The 10,889-nt window shown below is 49.8% G+C and overlaps 3 protein-coding genes and 1 non-coding gene across 4 annotated transcripts; 1 reads left to right on the forward strand and 3 right to left on the reverse strand.

Moving 5' to 3' along the window:
• Positions 1-100: 100 nt before the first annotated feature.
• EDB93DRAFT_1243456 (uncharacterized protein) lies at positions 101-4,939 on the forward strand (the record flags this gene model as incomplete). The annotated part of the gene is given in 20 exon segments (XM_041452146.1): positions 101-661; positions 944-1,909; positions 1,931-1,940; positions 1,977-2,167; positions 2,192-2,215; positions 2,237-2,675; positions 2,757-2,792; positions 2,820-3,125; positions 3,198-3,229; positions 3,251-3,318; positions 3,367-3,441; positions 3,461-3,563; positions 3,613-3,872; positions 3,921-3,922; positions 3,980-4,189; positions 4,224-4,326; positions 4,388-4,424; positions 4,485-4,605; positions 4,669-4,895; positions 4,922-4,939. The coding sequence occupies 20 exon segments, from the start codon at positions 101-103 to the stop codon at positions 4,937-4,939; spliced, it is 3,789 nt and encodes a 1,262-aa protein (XP_041301676.1).
• Positions 4,940-5,134: 195 nt separating this feature from the next.
• EDB93DRAFT_1256359 (PLP-dependent transferase) lies at positions 5,135-7,151 on the reverse strand (the record flags this gene model as incomplete). The annotated part of the gene is made up of 14 exons (XM_041453939.1): positions 5,135-5,199; positions 5,331-5,427; positions 5,475-5,715; positions 5,767-5,819; positions 5,872-6,018; positions 6,074-6,135; positions 6,206-6,342; positions 6,402-6,481; positions 6,536-6,586; positions 6,647-6,739; positions 6,799-6,829; positions 6,882-6,890; positions 6,956-6,966; positions 7,026-7,151. 14 exons carry the CDS (start codon positions 7,149-7,151, stop codon positions 5,135-5,137), a joined length of 1,203 nt encoding a protein of 400 aa, XP_041301677.1.
• A 258-nt stretch (positions 7,152-7,409) lies between these two features.
• On the reverse strand, positions 7,410-9,907 carry EDB93DRAFT_1243458 (WD40-repeat-containing domain protein; the record flags this gene model as incomplete). Its single annotated transcript, XM_041452147.1, has 12 exons — positions 7,410-7,658; positions 7,737-7,847; positions 7,928-8,209; positions 8,272-8,529; positions 8,584-8,706; positions 8,755-8,854; positions 8,910-9,009; positions 9,159-9,309; positions 9,362-9,431; positions 9,488-9,559; positions 9,620-9,736; positions 9,798-9,907. The coding sequence occupies 12 exons, from the start codon at positions 9,905-9,907 to the stop codon at positions 7,410-7,412; spliced, it is 1,743 nt and encodes a 580-aa protein (XP_041301678.1).
• A 443-nt stretch (positions 9,908-10,350) lies between these two features.
• Positions 10,351-10,422, reverse strand: EDB93DRAFT_t106. Its single transcript has one exon. It is a non-coding gene; the product is annotated as a tRNA-Glu (tRNA).
• Between the last annotated feature and the right edge of the window lie 467 nt (positions 10,423-10,889).

Raw genomic sequence — 10,889 nt, forward strand, 5'->3', positions numbered from 1 at the left:
CCCCTCCATTCTGTTTGCAGTCAAGGTAAGTTATCCTTCTTCTTACTGACAATTTCACCTTTGATTTAATGTGTTCCAGCCGACATTCACTAAAGTCATTATGTCGAGTACTACCTGTGTGGCCCGGGTAGCTTATCTGGCTTCGGATATCATCGTAGATTCCCAACCTATCCTTCCGTCAACCTCACAATTCGCGAAAGAATATAGCTCACTCTCTGCAACTTCCAGTCGACGTCCGACAATCTTGTCGGTGCCCCTAGGCGGTGACCCAGGGTCGACATTAATCAGAAACGGATCGGCTGCTGGACTCATCTCGTTTACCTCTTCAGCAGCAGCACAGACCGTAACCAGGCTCGTCCTGGATGCTGCTGAACTTTCTTCACTTCCCCTTGTCTTGCATCTTGCCGTGACAAATGACTTGTCCGAAGTCCTTCTGCTCCATTCTGCCCTCCCTTTCTTCTTCGTCTCCAGAACCCCCCAACAAGCACACGATAACTCACTCCTGGCATCTCGGTTGGCACGTACGGAGAAGAAGGCAGTCGTGCATGTCTTTTATGATGCAAAAAATAGTCCAGTGGAGGTAATACCGGAGAGTGAGGTGCAGCCTTTCCTTCTCTCGGAGAAGCTTGCGTCAACCAATGGAGGGAATGGGCACAACGGAGTGAATGGTCACAACGGAGTGATTGGGCACAACGGAACGAATGGTCATAATGGAGTGAATGGGCACAATGGAGCGAATGGGCACAATGGAGTGAACGGCCACAATGGAGTGAATGGGTACAATAGAGCGAATGGGCACAACGGAGCGAACGGGCACAACAGTCATGCGAATGGTGCAAATGGAGCGAACGGGCACAACAGTCATGCGAACGGTGTAAATGGCACCAACGGTCTCAACGGTCATTCGACAACCGTAGTATCCCCTGGCTCAGAACTTTTCAAGCTTTACGAGCGCGCAGCGCTTTCTACGGTCGTTCGCATTCGTCGCGCATGCCCCCCACTATCTGTGCATGGTTCTGGCGAACCCCACACTATCATCTTTGGGTTGGGCGATATTCCTTTTGCAGACATTGACGGAGTGTCAGTTGTCTCATTCAGCTTGCTCACTCCCCTACTCCCCTCCCGCATACTCGATGTCATTCCACCATCTGTATCACGTGTCATCATTCTCGAGCAACTCCACCGCTGGAACACGAAATGGACACCTTTGTACCTTGAACTTGTCAATATAATTCACCAGCAGGATGTAGATCAGCGACCCCACATCCAGAGCGTTTACTTCAGCGACCCTGCCCAAGTGACTCCCCTTGCAATTTTGAAGCTTCTCCAAGCAGCTCCCTCTTCTGCTCCAATTCAACTTGGAGGCATCAGCGCTTCCTCAAATCTTTTGCTGGAAGTGCCACACGTACCCAAACACGAGTCATCTTATACGAAGATCTTGTCTCACGTCTTTGGCGAACGTTTCGAAGTTTCCAATTCGCCTGATTTAGTGCTTAAACAAGGTGCTATTGCCACCAGTCCGGAGTTTGCAGTGGGCCGCGTTCGAGGACAACTCGATCAACGAAATGAACTCATTCGCTCTGTGCAGAAGCTATTGGAGATCAAGGAAGTCACCCCCGAGCTGCATAAACTTTGTAGCCAGTGGGTCCTTGTCAGGGACGACGATAGCAAGAGTCGCTCAGTGGGAAAAGAACTCATCACCGCTCTCGAGTCTTCAAAGTTCTCGAGTCCTATCATCGACCGCATTCTTTCACTCCGTTCACACTTCCCTACACGCTCAAGATGGATCATTGGCTCAGACGCCTGGTCCTATGATCTTGGCGCCTCTGGTCTGCACCACGCCATCGCATCCGGTCTCGACATAAACATTCTCATCATCGACACCCTTCCCTACACATCTCGGAACTCCGTTGATCCACACCGCCGTAAGCAAGACGCTGGTCTGTACGCAATGAACCACGGCAATGTCTATGTAGCGAGTGTCGCAGTGTATTCGTCGTACGCTCAAGTACTGCAAGCAGTCATGGAGGCGGACAGGCACAAAGGCCCCAGTGTCGTGCTCGCATACCTGCCTTATCAAAATGAGGATGCACCAGCACTTGAGGTTTTGAAGGAGACCAAGCTCGCTGTCGACGCTGGGTACTGGCCTCTTTACCGTTGGGACCCTGTGAAGGAAGCGCAAGGCAAAGAGCCATTTGCGCTCGACTCGGACGCCGTGAAGAATGACCTCCAGCAGTTCCTTGACAGGCAGAACCATTTGTCGCAACTCGTGCGCTCTAAGCCCGAGCTTGCCACGGAACTGGTGAGCAGCTTGGGCGAGAATGTGAAGGAGGCGAGGAAGAGGAAGGCACAACAAGCATATGATGACTTGGTTGTCTCGCTTGATGCGCCACCGTTGGTAGTGCTGTATGCATCGGATGGTGGCACTGCAGAGAAGTTTGCGAAGCGACTGGCTAACCGCGGTAAAGCCAGAGGCTTGTCAACGTCCATTGGTACCATCGACTCTATGTCCATCGATACCCTCTCTCAAGAGGAATATGTGGCCTTCGTCACATCTGTAGCAGGCCAAGGTGAACCCCCACAAAATGGTCGGACTTTGTTTAAAGCACTCAACGCTGCTGCTCTTCGTGGAGAGAAGCCTTTCTCGAAGCTTCGATACTCGGTCTTCGCCCTTGGTGACAGCCACTACTGGCCACGCCCAGAAGATGCTCACTACTATAACAAGCCGGGGCAAGGATCTTGATGCTCGTTTGGAGCAGCTGGGGGAGAGCGCTTTGCAGATATCGGGCTCGGTGATGACCAGGATGCAGATGGACCAGACACCGGGTACAAAGTATGGGAGCCTCTCGTGTGGAAGACGTTCGGCGTCGACAGCATTGAAGTGAAAGAAGCAGAACCGGACCCGATCACTAATGAGCATATCAAGGCGGCCTCAGGTTACCTTCGCGGTACGATTGCTGAGGGTCTCGAAGATACTAGCTCGGGCGCTCTCGATCCCAGTGACACCCAACTCACGAAGTTCCACGGTATCTACCAGCAAGATGACCGCGACATCCGTGATGAGCGTCAAGCTCAAGGCGTCGAACCTGCCTACAGTTTTATGATTCGCGTTCGTACGCCCGGTGGTGTATGCACACCTGAGCTAGTGGTTACAGATGGACCGGATCGCTGATGAACATGGCAATGGGACGTTCAAGATCACTACAGAGCAACATTCCAGTTCCACGGTGTAATCAAGCGACACTTGAAGCCTTCCATTCAGGAAATTAACAAGGTCTTGTTGGACACTTTGGCTGCGTGTGGCGACGTCGTCAATCGGTGAGTTCTGCGGCTTGTGGTGATGTTTCTCGCTCACGTCTGCCTTAGGAATGTTATCTGTTCCGCTATTCCTTCTTTGTCCCGACTTCATGCGCAGGTCTACGGCTTCGCGAAGCTTGTCCAGTGCTCACTTATTGCCTAGAACAACAGCATACCACGAAATTTGGTTGGACAAGAAAATGGTTGCCGGCGAGGCTGTCAAGGACTTTGAGCCGCTCTATGGCGAGTTCTATCTTCCTCGAAAGGTACGCTTGGTGCTGCACTCGTTTCAACCCGATCCTGATCTTGCGTCAGTTCAAAGTTGCGGTTGCGGTACCACCCACTAATGACGTTGATGTCTTTGCAAACGACCTAGGCTTCATCGCCATCGTCGATGAGCAAGGAGAGTTGGCTGGCTTCAATGTTACTATTGGTGGTGGCATGGGAGTAACCCACGGCAATAAGAAAACTTACCCTCGAGTTGCGGATGTAATCGGTTTCTGTACTGTCCAAGAAGGTCCTATTGTAGCAGAAAAGGTCGTGCTTACACAGCGAGACAACGGTAATCGTGCAGAGTAAGTCTTCCAAGCATTCCACACTTCCGCATTCTGATTAGTCTTCAGTCGTAAAAACGCCTCGATTGAAATACACCATTGACCGGATGGGACTGATGCATTCAAAGCAGAGGTTGAGAGTCGACTCGGTTATCCGTTGGCCCCAGCACGACCATACACGTTTGACCGTAACATTGACGACTTTGGCTGGTCAACGGGAGACTATGGCAGGCACCACGCTATGCTCTTCATCGAGAACGGGCGTATTCAGGACGAGCCCGGCCGCGATTTTAAAACCGGTCTTCGCGAGATTGCAAAAATACACAAGGGCACGTTCCGTCTAACCGGCGAACCAGCATATTATGGTCTCAGAAATCTCTACGGAAGATGTACCCGAGATCAAGAGAATACTCGCCAAGTACAAATTGGACAACTTGAACCACACTGGTTTGCGGCTCTGTCGTCATCGGCTTGTGTGGCGTTCCCGACCTGCGGTAAGTAGTTTTTGCACTTACAAGTATCGCTTCTGAGATGAGAGTACATTCAGGTCTCGCAATGGCTGAGTCTGAGCGTGTGAGTAGCCACTTTGTGGAATTCCTAATGAATTTTGATCTCATGGTGACCGTCTTCTAGTATCTACCACTGCTTATTGACAAGGTCGAGAAAATCTGTGAGGAGAATGGGCTTCGCAACGATTCCATTGTCATGCGGATGACTGGTTGTCCCAACGGTTGCGCAAGACCATATGTTGCTGGTAAGATACACTCACCTCGATAAAACTATCGCTCAACATTTCCGCAGAGGTCGGCCTTCGTAGGCAAAGCACCTGGATCTTATTCCATGCTTCTTGGTGGCGGATACTACGGTCAGCGCCTGAACAAGATTTACCGGGAAACAGTATCGGAACCCGAGATTCTCGCCATCCTTGAGCCTATGATCAAGCGATATGCGCTCGAGCGAAACGAGGGCGAACATTTTGGTGACTTTGTTATCAGGGCGGGATATATTTCTTTAACGACATCCGGAAAAGAGTGGTACGACGGCGTGGCGGAGAAGGACAGTATCGTGAGGCTGCTGCAGCTGCATGAAGCCTCCACAATTGCTACATCTATGAAATCTTTCTTTTGGTATCAAATCACCTTACATTGTACAACTTGCTGGTCGTGAATAACGTATGAAATTGAGATGTTTTATGTACTCCTTCTTGTATCGTATATGCCACATAAAATTGTCTTGCTCTAATTCTACTGCTTGCTAGCCTTAGCTTCTGCCAAATGACTCCTTCACTGCGCTGATAATCTTGTCAATGTCCCCCCGACTAGGGTCAACGACAGAAACACCCATATGCCTGAAAGAGTGTCAGCACACCACTCCATAAGTATTTCACGGGCAGAAAACAACGCACCCTATACGGAAGTATTTGTTTTGATGTAGGATGATTTTCAGTAACAAAGACTCCTCGCAAAAAAAATTACTAACCTTTGATACTAGCATGTAATCCGCCAGCGACAACGACGTCTTTCTTCAACAGACGAGGAACGATATCGCTCGCTGTGAAACCGTCGGGAAAGTAAAGCTGTGCGATATCAGCGTCTCGGTCGTAAATCAAAGTACTGTACGCACTGCCGACATGCCATTCGCCCGGACGTCCTCACTGAGAGGCACGCCCTTGAATCCAATTTCCTCCGCTGCCTTCTTGACGCGTCTGCTGACCTCCTGGTGGAGCTTGAATCGTTGCTCAAGTGAAACAGAGCCCTGCATGATCTGCTTGAGGGACGCATGGAACGCATAGATGAGGTTGACGGGTGGCGTGGCGAAGTAGGCAGCGGAGTTGTTCTCGTAGGCTTTCATTATGGGTAGCCATCTATTTGGGAGTTGGCATTTATTTTAAGGTAAAAACATGAACTGTGCGCACTTCTTCCAACTGGCGTAGTAGGTCGTAACTGGCGTTGAGCGGTTCTCGAATACCTTGGGTGTTTGCGTCAGTAGCTGTACACTGTGATATTGGGAAAGGGCAAACCTGGACGGCTTTCTGAGAAACAACGAGGATGCTGAGACCCGGTGGCGTGCCCAGACCTTTCTGGCTGGCTGTCAATACGACATCAATGCCCCAGGCATCCATTTGAATTTCTTCGCTCGCCACAGAGCAGACAGCATCAACGACGACCTAAAATCCACCCACAGTGAGTAGAAGTAAATTGAAGAGTCCTTGTGAGAAGTACAAGTGTGTCCGGAGAAACTCTCTTCACGACGTTTGCAATAGCTTTGATGTCGGACAAAACGGCTATCCAAGATAGATCAGTCCGACATCAGGAGCCCATATAGGACCAGGCACCCCGAAAAGTATCACTAACCTGTCGAGGTGTCGACGTGGGTTACGGTAACAATCTTGTACTTCTTCGCTTGAAGTGCGCTCTCAATATCAGCCTCCTTAACAGCACCACCAATCTCAGCCTTGATCTGGTCGACATTGGCACCATAGGTCTGCAGACTAGAGAACCATGAAGAATGAGCAACCATTACGACGCCTTACCCCATCATTGTCCCTACCAGTCTGCAAAACTATCGGCAAAATAACCACTATGCAGAACGAGCGCGTTCTCGCCCGGTTCTACGAGATTTGCAGAGACCTGGCGCCATAAATGTACACGTTTGTACCCTGGAAACAAGAATATAATACATACCTGATCCCATCCCAGCGTGCCTGACCCGGCGATCAGGAACGGCTGCGCGTCCTTTGAGTAAAGAAGTTGTCTGACAAACGCGTGAGTTTATTGTTCGGCTGCCAAGTCAACCATGATCTCGTGTCCTTGCCTAGTCATGCGAATGCAGTCACCAAAGACTCTTGCAAAGTCGGGTGACATATGCGACATTGATGGATGCATTGGCTAAGAGGACCTATAAACATGTTCATGGGCGTGCAGAAAGGACTCGGGGATCGACGCACCTCATCCGTGACCTCAATCGGTCCTGGGATGCTGAGAACTGATGAGATAAAGTCTACGTGGGCAAAGACATGAATAGACGTACACCAGAAGCCTGTAAATGACAGACGCGAGCTTTCAGCTCCGGACAACTTTTACATGACCTGTATCATGACTCACTTGTGTGGAGCCTATCACTCAACGTTAATCCCAAGAGTCAACACACTCGAGCAACCAAAATGACGCGCACCTGAACAAACTGACACTCTGTAGACATCTTACGAGTTGGAATTGTTAATGGAGGGCCTAATATACTGGCAAGTGCGTAGGAGATGGAAGAGGAGGTCTTGATGGAGGCGTTGCGGAGGACACTCATTGGGAAACATAACACGGCAAAACAGCTGCTATGTACCTTCGGGATGGGCGGAATCGCTGTTCCACTATCGTTCCCAGATAAAAATTTCGTATGTAATACTATTAATTGCTCTGCATATTTCTGCTGTTACTGTTCCGTGTAACCCACTCTAATTCCGTACTTGAGCATCTGAAGACTAGAGAATCACGGAAAGTATCATACGAGTAGTAAAACAGAACAATCAACTTCACGGAACAACAACTACGGGGAGGAAAGCGATCACCGCCCAGCAACGATCCGCGTAGCATCTCCGTCTACCACTCCGTTTCCCTGTGAACCCCCAATAAAACCCGCCACCGTCTTCTGGAGATCCGTCCACTCAGATTCACGTGGAAGCGCCATGTCACCGATATCATAGACATACAACTTCCCGTCGCTCCCTCCGAGTGCGGCCCGCCGTCCGTTTCTGTCCCATTGCAACTTGTTAATAGCTCGACCGGACCCGACATTCGTGGAGACGATTGGTACCTGAAGTGGAAGTCAGAAACGGAGTCCCGTGCACGGCATAAAATTATGCCCGATCCAGATCAGATTACCGAAACTCACTTCCGTATCCGTATTCAGATTCCAAACATCAAATCTCCCAGACCCATCAACCGTTCCAAACAGTGCAGGATGCGCTGGATGCCACTTCACATCATACACATAATCATCCGCCTCGTCAAAGGAGTAGATAGGAGAATAGCATGCGCGGCAGTCGACGGTTTCGCAAGTGATTTTGCACGCCAAAGCTTCACCGTCCAATCCACACTTGCCGTCAGGAATAGATCGGAGAAGTCTACAGGTCCCACAAGAGGATGGAAATGCAGCCCCATGACAGGCCCCGCGTGTCCCTTATAAATATCATACTGATTTAATCCGGCTTTTGCACCCGCGCGGTCGTACCGGTTGGCTTGATAGACATTGCCTTCTTCGGTGCCGACCCAAAACGTGGTCGTTTCATTGTCCGGGAAGTCTAGTGTTGTGATGGCCACTTCGCCTGTTTTATTGTGGCCTGCGTGAATAAGCTCTAGAGTTTCCTGGGGACAGATTCAGGAGTCAGGCGTCAATTAAGATCCATATTTGGCGGAAACAGGCTTACTTGTGGTTGGGCGAGCATGTCAACAAGCCAACTACACACGGTGCCATCTGTGCTGCTAGTGATCAAGTTGTGTGCGTTCTGAGTGCCCACCATTTGCATCGCGTACACAGGGTGTGTATGTCCAGCAGCTGAGAGGGGTGTCTTGAGCACAGGTAGGTGTTTCGATCGCGTATCCCACAGTAGAATCTGCCCCGAGTACGTGCCACCAAACACCAAGTTTGAATGGAACGGGGAAAATGTGACAGAGAGGACATCAGACTTGACAAGATATCAGTCACAACACACACATCACTTATAGAGATGCTCACCGACCTGTGAATGGAACACAAACTCGGGTCTGTCGAGTAGGTGAAGGTTCCATACTGCAACAATCCCATCCGGCTCGTTCAATGCAGCAGGGTTCTTGTTATACGACGCTACGCTCAACTCCGGGTACTGTATCAAAGTCAGTAAGAATTATCATGCTTGAACGAGGTCCGAGACCTTGGGCGACCAATCAATATCTGTAATCGATCGATTCTTGCCGTAGCGTTCATCATAGAATGCACAAATACGCTTGACGCGCTTTCCCTCCGAGTCATCCCTGAAATAAGGATTAACATACTGACAGCACACAAACAAAATTAAAGGAAACACACCCATTTGCCTCCGTGCCTATAGTATAATCACGAATGTAATCATATCCATCGTTCAACGCGCGCTGTACGATCTTGACGATTGTTCCACAAAGTCCAGGAACTCAGGTGCACTGAGTATATGTGAGCGTTCCTCTTCGGTAAGTTCTGAGAGTTGTGATCGTCTCAGTTGCGAAGTATCAGAGTGAAGTGAGGGGAAGGGAAGGAGTGCGCACCTCGAATCTCCTGCTCAATCTCCTTCTCAAGCTGCACACTTCTCCTCAAGCTCCTTGTCCTGGGCAATCCTCTCCGCCTCCAACTCCCGTTCGAGCATGATCTGTTGTCGTATCTCATCCTCTGATACTCGGGGCGTTTCAGTTTCTATGGCTGTCGTTTGCACTTCTTTGTTGTAGATGACGCGTTCCTGAGTATGAATGAGGGTTTTAGATGGGAAGGGATGGGACTGAAGTACATACGCGTTGCGGAAGCTCGAACAGCTCCTGCTCGACATCTATAAGGTCTGGTATGAACCTCGGGGTCAACACCCTTCATGTAGCATCAGTAGGACCGCTAGCGTCAAAGAGACCAAGGTGGGCACATACCTATCGACATGCTCCATCATCCCCACCATAGTCGTACCCATACTCACTCTATCTTTATCGCTTCCGACATCGCTGCCTGCTCACCCTGCCGGACGGTGAGAGAGCCGAGCCGTGGAGAGTAAATTTGTAGACGGTCGGGGTGGAGTGTTGGGGAGGGATGAGGAAGGGGTGATGTCCCCGCCTGTGTCTAGGCCACTGCGGCTCCCGACGAGTTGGTTGACGAGGTCATCAACGTCGCGGCGGGCTCCGCTAGACGGACCGGGCTAGAGAAGCTTGAGCTTTGTAAGAGTAAGGAGAAGGGTGGACAAACTTCTGCTGCCGTCGCTCGGTTTCTGCTCGTTGACGGTCTGCCCTGGCTTTCCGAAGCTCAGCGAGTTTTGCACGTTTAGCCTCGATCTCTGCTCTCCGCTTGTCTGACATTGGTGAGATCTAAGTTTGGTGATGACTAGGGGGAGGTGTACGACGCGTAATAAAACATCGACTCAGTCACAAGTTTCATTTGTACATTCAACCTTAAGTACGCTCTAGGAACGGAACTTCTGCGCATCGCTACTCTGCTGTTGCAGTCTCACCATGAGGGTCTGAATCCCGCTACCGGAAGGACAAACGGCAAGCATAAAGATGTCTTAGCTTTGATATATAATGTTCCCACTTTACAAGCATCATGATGGACCATGCACATCGGCCCTCACTTCTATTCGCAAGGAAGACCTTCTAAGCTCACATTCTACAGCCCTTAGTCCAGGCGCAAGTTACGCGTGGTGTCAACATTCAGCTGCTGCTCGGACCTCCAACTTGAAAAAAAAAATGGGTCTATCACTGAGACTCCTAAACCTCAAAATCAAATCCTAAATAAAAAATGATTCGGATACCGGGAGTCGAACCCGGGGCCGCTGTGTGAAAGACAGCAATGTTAACCGTTACACCATATCCGACTTGTTGAAGATGTCAGTATGACATCCACATCTGCGCTAGTGTGGACTTTACCGTTGCCTGAAACAAGAGATTCTGCGCACCCAATTCAATTGCGAAAATATATCAACGCGTTTGGCATTAACTTCAATTGTAAGACGATACATAACATACAAAAGCAACCTCCTCCTACCCCACACGCTCACCACATAAACCCAACAAGTCAAGTTCCATCATCAAAATGCTACATCGCTGGAAGACCGGAATCAGCTACCCAAAAGATAAAACCATCCTGATTCCGATTCTCCCCCTCTAGCTTAAGAAACTACAACCGCAAAGACGCCAATAATGAGACTCTATACCGTTTTCTGTTCTTAATTCTCTTGATGCGAGGCTTGAAGACTGTTGTGACTGTGGTAAAAGAGAGAACAAGCCTAAGGAAAGGCTGGGGAGCGGAGTGGTCGCTGCGATATATAAGTTATCGTTATCT

This window comes from Suillus bovinus (genome assembly GCF_016758785.1).
Source record: "Suillus bovinus strain UH-Sbo-P2 chromosome Unknown EDB93scaffold_119, whole genome shotgun sequence".
Classification (NCBI taxonomy): Eukaryota; Fungi; Basidiomycota; class Agaricomycetes; order Boletales; family Suillaceae; genus Suillus; species Suillus bovinus.